Source organism: Urocitellus parryii, chromosome 1 (assembly GCF_045843805.1).
Source record: "Urocitellus parryii isolate mUroPar1 chromosome 1, mUroPar1.hap1, whole genome shotgun sequence".
Lineage (NCBI taxonomy): Eukaryota > Metazoa > Chordata > Mammalia > Rodentia > Sciuridae > Urocitellus > Urocitellus parryii.
This window is the reverse complement of record NC_135531.1, coordinates 265,672,614-265,692,127: the sequence shown is the minus strand read 5'-3', so window position 1 is coordinate 265,692,127 and position 19,514 is coordinate 265,672,614. Positions and strand designations below refer to the sequence as shown.

Here is a 19,514-nt window from a genome sequence, read left to right as displayed (position 1 = left end):
AGTACAAAAGGAGCCCTGGGAGGTCGCTCCAGCCGCTTTCGACCATAGAGATGCTGTTTCCGCCGGCGGTGGGTCTAGAGGTGAGTGAGCAGCTGCGAGGCGGGATCTGGGGGGAGTTTGGGTGGAGAGAGCTGGAGGCAAAAGTTTCTCGAGTTCCAGGATGGAAGTGGACCTGGACAGTGGGGACCCGAGGGAGGAGGTGCTGAAAGAAACACGCCTACGAGGGGGGCCCCGGCGCATCTCAGCGGCCGCTCGGCGTCTCAGCCGCGTCACCACTCTGGACCCCACCCGGGTACCCGCTACCGCTCCTCGGGACCACAGTCATGGTGGTGCTCCATCCCAAACCTTGCAGATTACAAAACATCTTTCTCGTTCTGTGGCTCTTGTGCGCCAGCTCCCGTCCAACAGTGTGGATGCTGTCATCGCCTCCACTTTTCAGAGAGGAAAGCTGAGGCCCAGAGAAGCGTGGCGACTGCATCTGTCCAGGGCCACGCGGTGAGTCCGCCCAGCGGCAGGTGGTAACCCGTATACTTAGTGGCTCCTTGTTTCCCCAAGCCTTTCCTCTCCCTTAATTTGACCTTCCTTTTCCTCACTGCCCTGCCATCGCCCGGAAGACAGATTCCCTTCGCGCCTGCCCCCCCCCCCTCCGCCTTCCTGCGGGTGAAGGTTCTCAGTGTAGACAGCGCCAAGTCCTCTTGGCTCTCCCCTGAGGCGGTGTACTGCCGAGCCGGAAGATCTCCCAGAGACGAGTTAACGGACAGTAAGCCGGTTTCCAAAGATATTCCTTCGGACCTCGGAAGTGCACCTCCCTGTCACCTTTGTGATCTGTTGTTTTGAGTTGAGTCTGACTCAATTTCATGAAATGATTGTCATTCTTATGAATTACAAAAATTACTTGGCTTAAAATTCGTGTGTAACGGGATATACAGTTGGTTTCTATTGGTTTCTTGGTTGTATTCCAGTTTGAGACCTTAATGAGTTTGAAATTTCTTGGTGTGTTTCTTTATGTGAGGAACCATTGGTTTCATACGTTGGTACAATATACTTTACTCTGATGTCCCTCCCTCTCAGTGGTTCTTCACTAGTATCTACTTGTCTGACTTGCATAGTTTATTGGTGGTTTGTGTTCATTGAAGTGATGTCAGTAAAATCTACTCAGAAAGTTCCACATCAGGAAGAGAAACTGATCGGTAAACAACAGTGCAGCGTGACAGAGTTTCTGATATGTACAATGTACCATCAGGACCCCTGAAGACTGAAAATAAGAGTGTCAGGAAGTCTTCAGAATGGAAATGACATTTGTGTAGCTTCTTTTTAAAAAAATTTTTTTAGTTTACATGGACACAATATCTTTATTTTATTTATTCATTTTTATGTGGTCTGAGGATCGAACCCATTGCCTCACACATGTGAGGCAAGTGCTCTACCACTGAGCCACAACCCCAGCCCTATGTAGCTTCTTAAAGGACAGTAAGGCACTGATTAGCCAGAGAAGAGATTGAACAAGTGCATCAAGCTGAGAGGTAAAAAGGTATGCCAATAAAAGAGAGTATGGTGCCTCCAGAGAATGGCACATCATCAGGTTCAGAGGTCTGTTGAGGGCAGAGGTGGAAACCATGCCTGGAGAAATCAGCAAGAACCAGATTGTGATAGAAAGGCCCTATAACCTCACTGAGGAATGAGAGCATCAAGAAACAAAAGGGAACTGGGCATGGTGGCTCATGCCTATAATCCCAGAGGCTCAGGAGGCTGAGGCAGGAGAATTGTGAGTTCAAAACCAGCCATAACAAGTTGGCAAGACACTAAGCAACTCAGTGAGACCCTTTTTTTTAAAGAGGTGAGACCCTTTTTTTTAAAGAGCTGGGGATGTGGTTCAGTGGTTAAACACCTGTGGATTCAATCCCCAGTACCAAAAAAAGAAAAAAGGAAAGGGCATTTGAAATCCTTTGGCCCCACCCAATTTTGAAAACTAAAACTTAGTTTAAGATTTGACTCACTTCGTATCAAGAAACATAACCTGATATGTTTCTTATGTTGACCAAAACTTGTTGGCTTTCTCCTAATATTGACTCTATACATATATTTTTTATGTAAACTAAATCTTTTTAAATTAATGTTTATATATAACAGCAGAATGCATTATAATTCTTATTACACATATAAAGCACAATTTTTCATATCTCTAGTTGTATACAAAGTATATTCACACCAATTCGTGTGTTCATACATGTACTTTGGATAATAATGGGCATCACATTCCACCATCATTTCTAACCCTATGACCCTATTATATTTTTTTAAAATTTGTTTTAGTTGTAGTTGGACACAATATCTGCATTTTATTTATTTATTTTTATGTGGTGCTAAGGATTGAACCCAGTGCCTCACGAATGCAAGGCAAGTGCTCTACCACTGAGCTACAACCCCAGCCCATTGACCCTATTATTTTTATACATTTTGTTCTGAACATGCTGCCATAAAGAAAATGCCTAAGGGGGCTGGGGATGTGGCTCAAGCGGTAGCGCGCTCGCCTGGCATGCGTACGGCCCAGGTTCTATCCTCAGCACCACATACCAACAAAGATGTTGTGTCCACCGAGAACTAAAAAATAAATATTAAAAATTCTCTCTCTCTCACTCTCTCTCCTCTCTCACTCTCTCTTTAAAAAAATAAATAAATAAATTTAAAAAAAATGCCTAAGTTGGAGGGCACTGGGCTGTGTACACACACAAACTGGGAAAAAAATGAGAGCTCTAATCACATTTTGTTTTTCTTTTGGTTGGTTTGTCAGCATTTAAGAGGCCACAGCACACAAATCAATGGTGATGACAGACCCTGTGTTGGACTCATAGCCAGCCAACAGTACTGTGGAGATGGATGGACTGTGTCCTGAGCTATTGCTGATCCCCCCACCTCTCTCTGACCGTGGAATTCTGGGACCTGACCAGAGCACCTGTCCTTCTGGGGACACTGCACCTTTGCCTGCTGACCCAGACTGCCTGCTGGTAGAGGCCACAGCTAATGAAGAGGGCCCAGGGAACATGGAGATCATTGTGGAAACAGTAGCTGGAACCCTATCCACAGGAGCTCCTGAAGAGACCCCAGGTACAAAGAGTTGTTAGCAGGCTAGTGGGACAGGCAGGCAGCCTTGAGGTTTTGTGTGTTATATTTTTATCCTTCTGTATGAATATGATTGGAGCATAAAATAGTATGCTATTTTTATACTTTGAGATGTTGTATTTTGGTTTGCAATTGGAGCCGGATGATGGAAGGCTGGCAGATTACTGCACAATCTTGAACCAAGCTTTTGGCAAAGTCTGTCCTTTAAGGGATTCTTGTCTGCTAGGCAGGATCCACAAGGGAAGACCTTTCTGACACCTGCCCGATCCTGGCTTGCCCTTACTCTTAACAATCTTCACAGATTCTTTACCCATATTGACCTTACACCCAGAAACTGCAGCCAGGGATTAGGCAGAAGCCCAGCCTGCCTCCCACCCTGTAGTTGGCAGGGCTTTCCAAAGGTAACTGGTAATTCCTTGCCCTAACTTCCTGTGTATAATGTACTTCACTCATTCAAAGCATGTTAAGAGGAAGGGTTGAGCTGGGCAAGGTGGTACACATGGCTAAGGCAGGAAGATTGAAAGTTTGAGGCCCATGTGGGCAACTTGTTGACCCTGACTCAAAAATAAAATTAAAAATGGGGCTGGGGATATAACTCAGTTGTAGAGGTCTTACCTGGCATGTTCAAGGCCCCAGGTTCAAGTCCCCAAAAGTACTACAAATATAACTACAGTTGAGCATTTTTATCCTAGGAGAAAGATTCTCCCCCTTTTCCTACAACTTCCTATTTTTCTGAAACTTACCTATTTTTAAACTGTCATCCTGTAGCTGTAGTTTTCACCACTTCCTTGGCAATGTAATGTAGTAACAAAGAATACTGGGAAAGATTGGCTAATTTGACCATATAGTATTTCTAACCTTCTCTGCAGTGAAACAACAACAACAAAACAAAAATTGGTAATATATAAAAAAGAGTTAATATCTTTAAAATTCAAAGATCTGCACAATAAGAAAAATAGTTTTCAAGAAAGTAAAAAAGAAATTTCTCTTTGCTTTGCTAAATAAGAAGTAAATATAGTCAATAAATGTATGAAGGATGCTTAATCTCACATAAATAAATTCCATAGTTAAAAATAACTATATGAGACTGGGCACATGGGCACACACTTATAATCCCAGTGGCTCAGGAGACTGAGGCAGGAGGATCATGAGTTTAAAGCCAGCCTAAGCAAAAGAGAGGCACTAAGCAACTCAGTGAAAACCTGTCTCTAAATAAAATACAAAATAGGGGTGAGGATATGGCTTAGTAGTCGAGTGCTCCTGAATTCAATCTCTAGTATCCAAAAAATAAATTAATTAGTAACTATATGAGCTGGGCACAGTGGTGCACACTTGTAGTCTCAGACATTTAAGAGGCTAAGGCAGGAGAATCACAAGTTCAAGGCTACTCTCAGCAATTTAGCTAGACCTCGACAACTTAGCAAGACCCTGTTCTCAATCTCCAAGGTTGGTGACATTTTGTTTCTCAACTTTGGCAAAAGTTAAACAATTTAGGTAATACCTTAAACAAAAAATTAAAAGTTAAACAATTTGTGTAATGTTGGTGAGACTGTGAATTACAAATTATGGCGAATATAAATTAATATATTTTTTGAAGGTTAGTTTAGCTACATAGCAAGGTTTACAATGTGCATACTCTACCCAGTAATTCTATTCTAGGACTCTGTCTTATAGAAAAATACACATGCACATGAGGATGGGGTTACGTAGGGAAGCTTTATTTGTACTGGTTTGATTTATCAGTGTTTTGAAATTCCATGAACTGGACAAAAATATGAAACAGATTTATTGATAGATAAAATGTCATTGTTATACAGCAAGTGAGACAAGAAAAAAATTTTTTAAAAAAGCAAATTGTAGGATAATGACCACAAAAGGGCTGGAAGAAACTGGGTTTGGTGGCACACACCTGTTCTCAGGAGACTGATACTGGAGGATCATGAGTTTCAGTCCAGCCTGGGCAATATAGCAAGACCCCCATCTTTTTTTTTTTTTTAAAAAAAGCCTGAAAAGTTAGAGACTAGCAACTCAAGGAGGCTGAAGCAGGAGGATCGATTATAAGTTTAAAGCCAGCTTCAGCAATTTATCCAGGCTCTAAGCAACTTAGTGAGACCCTATCTCAAAATAAAAAGAGCTAGGGGTGTTGCTCAGTGGTTAAGCATCCCTGCAGCCAATCCCTGGTACCAAAAAGAGACCAGACTGTGGGGATAGTTATTCCTTTGCATACTTCTTATCATTTAAATTGTTGCATTGAACTTTTTTTTTTATATTTATTTTTTAGTTTTAGGTGGACATAATATCTTTATTTTATTTTTATGTGGTGCTGAGAATCGAACCCAGTGCCTCACACATGCTAGACAAGCATGCTACCACTTGAGCCCTGCATTGAACTTTTTAAAAAAACAATTAAAAAGAAAAAAAGGACCCACAGAATAAATGTAGGACAGTCCTGTATCATTTATTACAGATATTTTGATACTGCACGTATATGTCATTTATTACAGATATTTTTATATTGCATATATATTGCAGATACATCTCTCTAGTTGTCATTGTTCTCTTTTGGAAGTTTTTAATCTATTATTGCCTTAATGCTTCCTAGATTACATTGATGTTTGTTCATTCATTGAATACAGTTATTAAGCACCCATCTTGTGCCAGTTATTATGTTAGCTACTAGGAATACAAACACATGTACCAGATAGACTGACCCTGATCTATGGGCTTATAGTCTGCAGAGCCAGTCTTGAAGTCCATATGCATTCAGTGAATATAACAGATTCGCCTACGTTTCTATTAGTAACTAACTCCTATGAGTCTTGTTCGATCTGATTCTATTCCTTTCTCTGTCGGTCCTCTGCCTGCAGGTGTCCTGGTAAAGGTGGTGGAGGTGTACTTCTGTGAGCGCTGTGAACAGAGCTTCGCAGAGCCCACTCTGCTGTCCCTACACCAGTGCAGTGAGACCCACATACAGTCTGTGCAGGGCCTGTCTAGCCCCCCAGGCTCTGTAGAACTGCCCTCCAACAACCTCACCCTCCATGGCCCTCTGCAGGGCCAAAGTCTGACAGATAGCCCCCTATCATGTCCTGTATGTAGACAGGAGTTTGCCCAACCACAGGCCCTGAAGAACCACTTCAAGATTCACCGGGCCACTCCTGACACCTTCTCCTGCCCAGAGTCTGGCTGTGTGTTCTCTGCTGAAGATCGCAAAGGTCTGCAGCACCACCTGAGGCAGAACCACAGAGCAGTCCCTGTGCCATGTTCTTTCCGAGGCTGCTCCCTACTTTTTGGGAGCCAGCAGGGCATGGAACTGCACCGGCAGACCCATTACCCTTTCCACTGCAACCATTGCAGCTTCATAGGCTCCAACATCAAACTCTTCCGGCAGCATCAGCGGAGCCATGGAGCTGTGACACAGGGAGAACTTTCTGCTGTTCAGGGCCTTCCATCCCAGGAGCTGCCACCAGGTATGAATGAAGCCAGGGATCCATCAGTGCCCTGCCTAAAATATAGCCACAGTTGATCTTATAGAAGACACACTTATTTCCAGTGCCATGAATGACTTTTTAAACAGAAAGTCAGGAGGATAGAATTCCTGGAGAAGGATAGAAAAGCATCTAGAAACCTTGACTCATTTAGAATACACGGAATAAAGAGGAAGTCTTGGTCCACGACACTGAGTGAAATTCGGCTTCATCTACATGTGACCTGAAGTTACTTAAGCAACATTTTCGATTTCAGAACTTACTTTCTAAGGACAAAAGTAAAAGTGCCCACCACTGTAGCCACAAATGCCTGTAGACTCCCTATAGAGCAAAAGAGATTGGGCAGGAGAAGCTGGGGTTATTTTTAAAAGGAACCTTCAAGAGGAATGGCACTTTATTAATTCCTATTTCTTTAATCTCAAAAAACAATAATAATAGCAACAACAACAAAAATCCCCAATGTTGGGTGAGTAGAGAAATAAGTGAGAGAAAAGAGGCCCAGAAGAGGACAGATTTATGATGAGAGAATTTGGCTTGCTGAGATCCACTCAAGGTCTAGGGCCTAAAGAAGACTGTTTTCCTGGGAACCAGTCATACCTTTAGTCAGAGTCAGCTGTTGAGGGATAAAGGGATACATTTGAGGAGCAAGATGTGGTCTTGACTCACTAAGTTGAATTTCTCAATAGAACAATTGAGCTGTAAGGGTATATTCACCTGCACTGAGCCAACCCAGCCTTTATCCCTGGGAACCTGAACCAAAGAAATATAATCTGCCCTTCTCTACCTCTCAGTCCCTATGACCCCAGTGACCTCAAAACTCTAGGCTTCAAGGGGTCTGAGGCTGCTATTATCTGAGATTTGATTTACTTAAAAGTGATTACTACTGGTAGCTTAACTCCTAGTTCATATCCCTGTCTTGATTGGGCATATACTTAACTATTTACAACCCAAAATTCCCTTCTGCTTAAAGGGGAGGGGGTGATTCTGCTAAGCAGTAAATGGAGAAATACAGCATTTAGTGCTGTTATTGGCTCCCTATGGACTTCATTAAATTTTATGTGTCTCCAGCTCCCAAACTGCCTCCAGGAGAAGGAGAACCTTCAGAGGAAACAGATACGACTGTGCCTGGGCAGGTGTCAGCTGAGGAGGAAGAAGTAGAGGAAGAAGAAAGTGGCACCCAGAAGGTCTCTCAGAAAGCTCTGGATAATGACCAAGGGGCTCAGCAGTTTGAAGGTAATGACATCATGAGTAAGCTTGAAGCTCTCGATGGTAGGGAGGAATAGATAGTGGAGAAGCTGACATGGAGGCTCTAGGGTTTGGGTTTCTAACCTTTGGTTCAGATCATTCCTTTTATTCTGCCTTGACTCAAAAGTCAAGTGGAAAATGTTCAACAGACTCAAGATTCCAGTAACACAGGGTAGAGGTAAATAGAATTTGTTCTAGGCTAGTTTTCCTCAAGTAGAAAGCACTTTTGCAAAATGGAAATTGTGATGCCATAATATAAAGATACCAGAGGTTATTGATTACCAGCAGCCCCTTTTGCCTGGTATTGAGCTTCTTAGGGACTTTTTTCTGAATCTTTGCTTCCCAGGTTTTCAGCTCAATAGTCTCTCTGAAACCCTTCCCATAGGGAGCATATTTACTGTCAGGTGAATAGGAAAGATCTGACTATATTTATTATCAGCTCACTATTATCTAGAGCCCATTGAACTAGGGTTCAGAAGTAAGAGTATTTTATCATCTTCCCTTTTGCTCATTCCCTTTGGGACTTTTTTCCTTCTATCCAACCCTGACACCTCTCCCTACACCTATAGCAGGCAAGAACAAGAATGGTCCATCCAGGTTGTTCTTTTGAGCTGCTCTAAAGAGAGGCTCAAGAACGTTGGATGACTGAGAGAAGCACTTGAAACAGGCCTGAGAAGTCCCTGTGTTTTGGTTTCTCTTAATACTTTTGAGTTTCTCCCTCTTTGAGGCTACAGTGTTTTGAATCTATTGTTTGGGTTCTTGGAGACACCACAAAAGGTTTGCATCTGGGCTGTTGAAGAATATTGCTCTTACCTCTCTGTATTCCATCCCCCCAGGGGATGTGACTTCTAGCACGGAATGCCTCTTCAAGACACACATGTGCCCAGAGTGCAAACGCTGCTTTAAGAAGCGGACCCATCTGGTAGAGCACCTGCATCTCCACTTCCCAGACCCCACCCTCCAGTGCCCCAACTGCCAGAAGTTCTTCACCAGTAAAAGCAAACTCAAGACCCATCTGCTGCGGGAGCTGGGCGAGAAGGCCCACCGCTGCCCACTGTGTCAGTACAGTGCAGTGGAGAGAAATGCACTCAACCGCCACATGGCTAGCATGCATGAGGATATTTCTAACTTCTACTCAGACACCTATGTCTGTCCTGTCTGCCGTGAGGAATTCCGCCTCAGCCAGGCACTCAAGGAGCACCTCAAGAACCACACAGTAGCAGCCGCAGCAGAGCCTTTACCCCTGCCCTGTTTTCAGGAGGGCTGCAGCTATGCAGCCCCTGATCGCAAGGCCTTTGTAAAGCACCTGAAGGAGACCCATGGGGTGCGGGCTGTGGAGTGCCGCCATCACTCATGTCCCATGCTCTTTGCCACAGCTGAAGCCATGGAGGCCCATCACAAGAGCCACTATGCTTTCCACTGTCCCCACTGTGACTTTGCCTGTTCTAACAAGCACTTGTTCCGCAAACACAAGAAGCAAGGCCACCCTGGCAGCGAAGAACTGCGCTGTACCTTCTGTCCCTTTGCCACCTTTAACCCAGTGGCCTACCAGGACCATGTAGGCAAGATGCATGCTCATGAGAAAATTCACCAATGCCCTGAGTGCAACTTTGCCACTGCCCACAAGAGGGTGCTCATCCGACATATGCTGCTGCATACTGGTGAGATAGCTTCCATCCATCCTTGAGATAATGTAATGATGATGATGGTGGTGATGTGTCTAACATAAGCTTTTACTGTGTACCAGACATCACTGGAAGGGCCTTACATACATTGTTTCACTTGGCCTAGAATTCCTAAGCACTGCTTTAGTATCCCAAGTTTACAAATGAGCCATAAATTGAGTGTCATTTAAATAAAGTGGTCAGGCTAGGATGTGAATCTAGGCAGTCTGAGTCCACAGCCTGTGCTCTAACCGCAATACAGTTATGCATCATCCTTAGGCATGGGATGATGACCACCTAGCCTATTAGAATAAAGAAACCCAGACCAGGACAGATGCCTTCCTTTTCAATTCAAGTTTGGGGATATGCTGTGAGAGACAGGAGGCAAGGTGACTGAACATACATACACAAGGGCTTCCAAAGTTAGGGCATTCATGACACTGAAATAAGATCATCCCTAATGACCTGGAAGTTGTATTTGTTTCACCTCAGATTTTTTTTTTTTTTTAAAGAGAGAGTGAGAGAGGAGAGAGAGAGAGAATTTTCAATATTTATTTTCTAGTTATCTGCGGACACAACATCTTTGTTGGTATGTGGTGCTGAGGATCGAACCCGGGCCGCACGCATGCCAGGAGAGCGCGCTACCGCCTGAGCCACATCCCCAGCCCTCACCTCAGATTTTTCAATCCGTTGCTAGCATTTTAGATGCTAAATAACAACAAAATCGTGCTTCCTGCTATAGCATCATCCCCTTTGGAATCTATATAAATACCAGTGTGTCAAGAGTACATTAAGAAACTTTTCACCATGTCAGGCATGGTAACACACTCCTGTAATCCCAGCGACTGGAGAAGTTGAAGCAGGAGATCACAAGTTTGAGACCAGCGTCAGCAACTTAATGAGACCCTGTCTCAAAAAATAAAAAGAGCTAGGGATGCAGGTCAGTGGTAGGAGACCCATGCCCTTTTGTGTGAGTCCCTGAGTTCAATTCCCACTACTAGGGAAACAAATCTGGTTTGGGAGGAGAGTTTTTTAGACAATTTGGGGCACAAAGCCACTGTTGTTCCCATTGAATAGTTCATTTCTTTACATGATTTTTTTATAAGATTTCTTGTTTCTGAGGCCTTTCCTAAAACTTACATCTGTACACTATTGTATGGTTTCCAAAATCTTTCATGTGTGCTATCCCATATATCAATCTTGTGAGCAAGACAGGTAAAAGACAAGAAAAGAGACAAACTATGGGAAGTTAAATTTAGACCTACTTTAAGGTCTCACAGTTAGTTTCAGAATCAGAACTAGCATGCCATGTTGCTTGCATTTCACCACCGGGAAGGGGGCTGGGTAGAACAAGGCCCCCTTCCTGGTCTTGATCAACTACTTGGACACCCCATCCTTGAATTCACTCAGAACCACTGACAACTTTGGGATATCTCATTTAATGTTCACATGAGCCATAAGAGGTCAGTATTTTTTGTTGCTCCCTTTTTAAAGACCAGGAAACTGAGACACATAGTAGGAACCACCACTTAATAACTCTCTGATTTCTCTGTGCCTCAATTTCCTCATCTATAAAATGAGAGTGATAATAGTACCTGCCCTATAGGCATGTTATGAAGATTTAGTGAGGAGACTTTTTTTTTTTTGTAGTTGGTCACAATACCTTTATTTATTTTTATATGCTGCTGAGGATTGAACCCAGGGTCTTGCACATGTGAGGCGGGTGCTCTACGGCTGAGCCACAACCCTAGCCCCGTGAGGAGACATTTTTGTAAGTGCCCAGAAAGGTGCCTGGCCCATAGTGGGTACTATGCAAATATTAATGCCTGTAGTCGGGCATTAATACTTACTATAATATTGAAATCCAGAGATAAGGTTTTTTGTTGTTGTTTGTTGGTTTGTTTGTTTTTGAAACGGGATGAACCCAGGGTGCTCTACCACTGAGCTTCATTCCTAGCCCTTTTATTTATTTTATTTTATTTTTCAATTTTTTTTAATATTTATTTTTCAGTTTTCGGCGGACACAACATCTTTGTTTGTATGTGGTGCTGAGGATTGAACCCGGGCCACATGCATGCCAGGCGAGCGCACTACCGCTTGAGCCACATCCCCAGCCCTTTATTTTGAGACAGGGTCTTACTAAGTTGCCAGGACTGGCTTTGAACTTGTAATCCTTTTGCTTCAGCCTCCCAATTGCTTGGATTATAGGCATACTCCATTGCACTCAGCTAGTCAGTTCTAACTACTGTTCTGTTGCCTGATTTTTTTCTCTCTGTTCCAGAAAACTGAAAGGAATGGTCTAAATGGAACAACTGGTCATTAATGCCAGTAAGCTATGTAACAAATCAAGAATGGACTTCAGACCTAGTTTTGAAAAGCTCAGTCTTTCTCCTTTCCATTTGTTTAGGAGTTTGGGGAATAGTTGTCTGACAGGGCTATGAAGCATTCTTGATTGTTGTGAGGCTTTTAGTATCTCAAGTTACATGTGAAGTTTTTGCCCCTGCCTGGCATCAGGGCAAACTTGCTAGAGGAAATGGTCTGGCCACACATGTGATCTGTGTCTGACATATGTCCTCCCCTCTCATCTCCACTTCCCATATAAGGTGAGAAACCTCACAAGTGTGAGCTGTGTGACTTCACCTGTCGAGATGTAAGCTACCTATCTAAGCACATGCTCACCCACTCCAACACCAAGGATTACATGTGCACTGAATGCGGTTATGTCACCAAGTGGAAGCACTACCTCAGCGTGCACATGCGAAAACATGCCGGGGACCTCAGGTACAAACACACACATGCCATTGTCCCTATCCCAAGAACCTTATGCTAAGTTAGTCTTCTCTTAGATCCAACTTCTAGCCCCACTGCTTTTTCCATTTGCTGGAGAGTTCCTCCTAATGCCCTCTGCTCCCTCCATCTCAACTCTATCACCTACAGGTGGCTAGCCCCTGTGCCTGTAGCCCAGTTGCATAGTGAGCACTCTCTGAGCCCAGGGGAGAGTGTTTAGACCTAGAGGAAAAGCCTAGAGACTAAAGTGTACTTATGTTCTCATAGACTGGTCCTGAGAAAGTGGATAGGATCTCTATTTATGGTGCCATCCTAGCTACTTCCTAATCCAGGAAGCTGGTAGGAGCTTTCATGCTTCCTTGGGAAAATGGGACCTAGACATAGAAACCTGTCTTGAAATGCTGTATTCATGTCAGTGGATGGTACTGACCCATTATTACTTTCCTTGAGGAAGCAGTAGAGAGTAGGTCTTAGAACACCAGCCCTGAAGTTAAGCTGTCTCTGCCTCGCTTCTTTTGGAACAAACCTCAAACAGGTTATTAACTTTCATGCCTTGACTTCCTCATTTGTAAAACAGAAATGCCTGTTTCATGGGGTAGTAAAAAGGTGGGTTAAATTAGATGATGAATGTACAATATAGAGTTTAAAGCCTGCCATGGAAAGTATTTATTCAGAGACTTTTAGCTCCTGCCTCCTTGTGATCACCCTCTTTTCCTCCTTGTCAGATACCAGTGCAACCAGTGCTCTTATCGCTGCCATCGGGCTGATCAGCTGAGCAGCCACAAGCTGAGGCACCAGGGCAAGTCCCTGATGTGTGAGGTATGTGCCTTTGCCTGCAAGCGAAAGTATGAGTTGCAGAAGCATATGGCTTCCCAGCACCACCCTGGCACACCAGCCCCACTCTACCCCTGCCGCTACTGCAACTACCAGAGCCGCCACAAGCAGGCCCTGCTGAGCCATGAGAACTGCAAGCACACCCGTCTCCGTGAGTTCCACTGTGCCCTCTGTGACTACCGTACCTTCAGCAACACCACACTTTTCTTCCACAAGCGCAAGGCCCATGGCTATGTGCCTGGAGACCAGGTCTGGCAGCTCCGTGATACCAGCCAAGAGCCTGGAGCAAGGCAGTCACTGACACCACCACCAGACTCAGAGCCTTCAAGCCAGCTATCTGCCCAGCCTGAGGGACCAGGCCACAAGCCTGACATGGATCCCACCTTGGATCAGGCTCTGCCAGAGACAAGTGAGGAGGTCATCACTCAGAGACAGGATGGCAGTGAGGCTTCCCATGGGAATGACCTGGTTGGCAGCTCCAGCCCAGCAGAAGTGGAGGAGGGCAGCTGCACGCTACACTTAGAGGCCCTGGGAGTAGAGCTGGAACCTGTGTCTGAGCCATCTCTCGAGGAACTCACTGAAACAGCCCCTGTGGAGTTCAGGCCCCTGGATGCCTCAGTGCCCCTAGGACTGGAAGGACCTGTGCTGTCCAGCTTTGAAAGTGTTGGAACTCCTGGCTTGGGTGCTGAAGAAGAGCCCATTCTGGAGAAACCAGAGTCTGAGTCCCCCAGAAATCCTTCATCCTCAGAGGAGGCCCCTAATAGCTGGGTCGGAACCTTCAAAGTAACTGCACCTGCTGAGACGGCACCTTTGCCTCAGTTGCCCGAGACAGAGTCATTACTGAAGGCCCTACGGAAACAGGACAAAGAGCAAGCAGAGGCCCTAGTACTGGAGGGGCGCGTGCAGATGGTAGTGATCCAGGGAGAGGGGCGAGCCTTCCGCTGCCCACACTGCCCTTTTATCACTCGCCGGGAGAAGGCTTTGAACCTGCACTCCAGAACAGGGTGCCAGGCCCGCCGAGAGCCCCTGCTATGCCCTGAGTGTGGGACAAGCTTTAAGCAACAACGTGGACTCAGCACCCATCTGCTGAAGAAGTGCCCTGTTTTGCTTAAGAAGAACAAGGGCTTGTCTAGAGCAGACACTCCCATCCCCCTGCATCCTCAGCTCCCAGACACCGAGGCCTCAGAGGATGCCAAAGGTGGGAAGCCCCCACCTGTACCATTAGAAGTAGAGCTGTTGCTTTCAAAAGATGCTCCTTCTGAAGTTACCAGGGAGCCGGAAGTAGAGGAGCCTCTCACCACACCCTCTATTTCCCCAGCCCCTCCTATAGGGAACTCCTCACCCACAGAGACCCCAGAGAAGTTCTACTTTGAGCAGGGCAAATTTCGCTGCAACTCATGCATGTTCCTTTGTTCTCGACTCTCCTCTATTACCTCTCATGTGGCTGAAGGCTGCCGAGGGGGACGTGGCCGGGGAGGAAAGCGAGGTTTGCCTCAAACCCAGTCTTCTCTTTCCCTGCAGAACAATGAGAATTCTGCTCCCCTGAGTAATAGGAATGCACAGTCCAGCCCTAGTAATGGGGACACAACTCTAACTCAGAAGCAGAAGGGGGCCCTCTTCTCCTGCCCCACATGTCCTTTTCGCTGCCAGCAGGAACGGGCCCTGAGGACTCATCAGACTAAGGGCTGCCCAATTGGGATGTCTGGAGAGCTGCACTGTGGCCTCTGTCCATTCATTGCTCCTGCTGCTGCTGCCCTGAGACTCCACCAGAAACGGAGACACCCTACTACAATCTCAACCCGTGGCCCCCGGCCTCCCCTGCAGTGTGGGGACTGTGGCTTCACCTGTAAACAGAATCGGTGCCTGCAGCAGCATCGGCAACTCAAGCATGAAGGAGTGAAGCCACACCAGTGTCCCTTCTGTGACTTTTCTACCACCAGACGGTACCGATTAGAGGCTCACCAGTCCAGACACACAGGTGTTGGCCGTATCCCCTGCAGCTCCTGCCCTCAGACATTTGGTACCAACTCGAAACTGCGCCTGCATCGGTTAAGGGTACATGACAAAACACCCACCCACTTCTGTCCACTCTGTGACTATAGTGGCTACCTTCGCCATGATATCACTCGCCATGTCAACAGCTGCCACCAGGGCACCCCAGCCTTTGCCTGCTCCCAGTGTGAGGCCCAATTCAGCTCAGAGACAGCACTTAAGCAGCATGCTCTGCGCCGACACCCTGAGCCCCTAAACCCTGCCCCTGGCTCTCCTGCAGAGGCCACTGAGGGGCCCCTAAACTGCTCCCGCTGTGGCCTGCTGTGCCCCAACCTCGCAAGCCTGCGGGGACATACCCGTAAGCAGCATCCACGGCTGGAATGTGGGGCCTGCCAGGAGGCCTTCCCTAGCCGGCCAGCCCTGGAAGAGCACCGGAGGCAGCAGCATTTCAGCCACCGCTGCCAACTCTGTGACTTTGCTGCCCGGGAGCGAGCAGGTCTGGTGAAGCACTACCTAGAACAGCATGAAGAGACTTCAGCTGCATCAGCAGCCTCGAATGGGGATGCTGGCCAGCCCCCTCTGCGCTGCCCCTTTTGTGACTTTGCATGTCGCCATCAGCTCGTGCTAGATCACCATGTGAAAGGGCATGGGGGCACTCGGCTCTACAAGTGTACTGACTGTGCTTATAGCACCAAGAACCGGCAGAAGATCACATGGCACAGCCGCATCCACACTGGGGAAAAGCCTTACCGCTGTCACCTCTGCTCGTATGCCTGTGCTGACCCCTCTCGCCTCAAGGTAAGATCTGAGCTATGGGACAGGGAATGGAAGGAATGCAGGCTCTAGTTTCTTTAATCCTGACCCTTCCAAATATTAGATCTGTGATTGGACAAGTTCCTTATCCTCTTTAAGGCTCAGACTCCCCATCTATAAAAAAGAGATGATATTTACCAACTTCATGGGGTCATATAATAATACAATTCTTGGGGCTGGGATTGTGGCTCAAAGGGAGAGCACTCGACTAGCATGCAGAAGGCACTGGGTTTGATCCTAAAAATAAAAATAAAAAAATAAAATAAAGGTATTGTATTTAACTACTTCTAAAATAAATATTTAAAAATAAATAAATAAATCAAGATATGTGTCCACCTATAACTAAAAAATAAATATTTAAAAAAAAATAATCTTTAATACATGCTTAAGAAGAACAAGGACTTGCCTTGTGATAAAGACATAATGATTTATATGTGCATGGTAGTGCACACCTGTAATCCCACCAACCTGGGAGTCTGAAGCAGGAGGATCACAAGTTCAAGATCAGCCTCTGGAATTTAGCAAGACCTTATCTCAATAAAAAGGACTGGACATGTAGCTCAGTGGTAAACTGCCCAGGATCCCCCCACAAAAAAAAAAAAATGGGGGAGGATAATCTGGATAATAACGCTAACATTTATGAGCAGTTACTATAATGCCTAGTACCATGATTTTAATCTTTTCAAAAATAAAGAGATATAGATACTTATTCTATTCCCCATCTTACAGATTAGTAGACTGAGAATTATGGGTTAGCTCACCCAGTGACTCTCAGTGTCAGAACTGAGATAGTCAGGGAAAGCCTAGAGAGGGACTGAATAGGTAAGGTTGATAACAAAGTGACCATTATGAGGGACCCAGTTGGTAAGGGAAGTAGAGATGAGATGAGATCAAGGAGCAGGGTTATCCACCAATGGTTTCTCTGCCTACTTGTCCCCACTTCTATATCCAGTGAGTGCCAAAGGGAGCACATGTTCTGCTTTTTGCTCTTCCCTCTTCTAGTACCATATGCGGATACACAAGGAGGAACGGAAGTACCTGTGTCCTGAATGTGGCTACAAGTGCAAGTGGGTCAACCAGCTCAAGTATCACATGACCAAGCACACAGGTGAGTCTGTGATTTGGGTTAAAGGATTCTCCCATTCACTATCAAACTTGACTTCACCAAGGTAGTGTATGTCCTTGCCCAGATTCAGGGCCATCATTGATTTTTATACTGAGGGTTCAGGTAGGTTGGGAGTGTGTGTACCGGAATGGTACACACTGAATACCTGTCAGAAATAGGACAGAGTAAACCTGAGAGTCTTGGCCTCTGTACTTGGCAGATTTCTCAGGGATTGTGGTGTAAGGTCACACACCCCCCATAGAGAACCCCAACTCAAACTTGAGTGACTGAGGACAGGTCTACCTGATTGTATACAGATATGATGGAACTATCACAAATAAGAAGGAGAAAGAGGAGGGCTCCTTTGTGCTGATGTGGTTCTCTGAAAAAGGTTAATGATTGCCTTTTGATTATTGCATATGGTTTTCTCTGAAAAGGGGTAATGATTGCCTTTGATTATTGCATATGGTTCCCCCATAGGTGGAGGAATAGATCAGGTGCATTTCAAGACCCTCTGCTTCTATAATGATGCTTCTTTCATTTTTACCTCTTCCCTCTTTAACATTTTCTTTGACTTTTTGAGTTGAACAAGGAACTGTGTTTAAGTGTGTTTTCAAATTCTGTGACCAAAAGAGGGCTGGACTTTCCCATTTGATAACCTACCATATTTGAGTACTCATTACTATCAGATGGCTAGTTGGTTAGAGGTCCAGTTAGTTATCAGTATCATTGGGCTTCCATGTATTCAAAGAGTGTGTTGAAAGAATGTCAAGACTGGAACATTCCAAAGATAATGGTCGTTAACTTGCCACTTCTGTCGTTTATATCCCAGTATGTATCCACAGTGACTCTTATGACCCATTGAGCCTTGTCTGTCCCCCCTTCGATGGTGATTTATTCCCTGCATTTAGGACTGAAGCCATACCAGTGTTCCGAGTGTGAGTACTGCACCAACCGGGCTGACGCACTGCGTGTGCACCGGGAGACACGGCATCGAGAAGCACGGGCTTTCATGTGTGAGCAGTGTGGCAAGGCCTTCAAGACGCGCTTCTTGCTGCGCACCCACCTTCGCAAGCACAGTGAGGCCAAACCCTACGTGTGCAATGTGTGCCACCGTGCTTTCCGCTGGGCTGCTGGCCTGCGCCATCACGCCCTTACCCACACAGACCGCCACCCCTTCTTCTGCCGCCTCTGCAGCTACAAGGCCAAGCAGAAATTCCAGGTGGTCAAGCACGTGCGCAGGCACCACCCTGAGCAGGCTGACCCAAACCAGGGTGTGGGCAAAGACCCCACCACCCCCACAGTGCACCTACATGATGTAAAGCTGGAGGATCCCAACCCTCCAGCTCCTGCTGCTCCTCCCACTGGACCTGAGGGCTGAGAGCCTGCTACCACTAAGACAGGAAGAAAGTGTGGTAAGAGGTGTGCATACTGGGACCAGAGCTAGCCTGAGGAGCTCAGGGCCTAAGAAAGGACTGGCTTTGCGGTGTCAGTGTGACTGGAAACCACCCCCATCCCCACCCCCAGGACTCTGGACATAGTACTTTGAAATGAACAGCTATATGAGAGAGAGACATGGACCAAAACAGTGATTTCTTCTTGAAGTGCGCAGTGTTTTTAACCTGTGAATTTCTAGTTTCTTAGAGACCCTGGCTATAAGATCTTGGTTTTATCCACTCTGTCTTCTTTTCTCTTCTTACTGTATCAAATCTTATTTTCTTTCAGCACCTTCAAAACAGTTGTATCTAATTGCATGTGCTATTATGCCTGATGCTCTATAAAGCATGTCAAACAGAATGACTGCCAACTTATAGACTCATCCAAACTCCTGACTTGGCATTTCTAGGCTGTGATCTTGATCTGCCCTGTCCCCTCTTAGACCTCTGCTCCTCCTTTATCTCTTCTGTATTCAGTCGGAAACAAGTTCTGAAACAGAACCAAGTCTGCCTTCTCTGTCCTTAAGCCTGTCCTGATGTTTTCACTTTCTCCCTATTTCCAAGCCCCTCTTTCTGCTTGTATAGAGGGAGGATTGTCACTCACTAAGCCTCCTCTTAGAAGCAGCTTTAATTCAACATAAATCCTTAGACTGGCCCACAACTGCACTTATGAGTGAAAGTACAAAGGCACTGTAAAAGGCAGGTGATTGGGAAGGTAAATCTCTCATTCAGAATTCTCACAGTGTAATTGCTTCACTATGTATTTGATCATCTGAACTGAGACACTCTGGAAAAATCAAAGAAGATGCCATTAATATTTATGCTGGGACTCAACAGATTATAAACCAGGACTGTTTTAGGCAAACTTTCCAGGAGAGCCAGATCACATAAACCTTTGTCTCCTTTTGCCCTACCTCTCAGAAGCCTCTCTTTTGTGTCCTTCCTATTCAGCACATGCAGGAATGTCCCCGGAAAGCTTGGTTTTCTACCTTTTCTCTGACTCATCCGACTACCCAAATGTCCCCCCAACCCT

The 19,514-nt window shown here is 45.6% G+C and overlaps 1 protein-coding gene across 2 annotated transcripts; it reads left to right on the top strand.

Moving 5' to 3' along the window:
• Nucleotides 1–16: 16 nt before the first annotated feature.
• Znf142 (zinc finger protein 142) lies at nucleotides 17–19,477 on the top strand. Of its 2 annotated transcripts, none has more exons than XM_026390323.2 (9): nucleotides 17–80; nucleotides 2,792–3,105; nucleotides 5,988–6,587; nucleotides 7,674–7,838; nucleotides 8,687–9,511; nucleotides 12,118–12,295; nucleotides 13,027–15,925; nucleotides 16,943–17,048; nucleotides 17,957–19,477. In XM_026390323.2, exons 2-9 carry the CDS (start codon nucleotides 2,874–2,876, stop codon nucleotides 18,424–18,426), a joined length of 5,475 nt encoding a protein of 1,824 aa, XP_026246108.2. In that variant the 5' UTR covers nucleotides 17–80; nucleotides 2,792–2,873; the 3' UTR covers nucleotides 18,427–19,477. The 2 variants fall into 2 exon arrangements, with proteins under 2 accessions (XP_026246108.2, XP_026246107.2); XM_026390322.2 differs by lacking the exon at nucleotides 17–80 and adding an exon at nucleotides 409–495.
• Nucleotides 19,478–19,514: the final 37 nt, after the last annotated feature.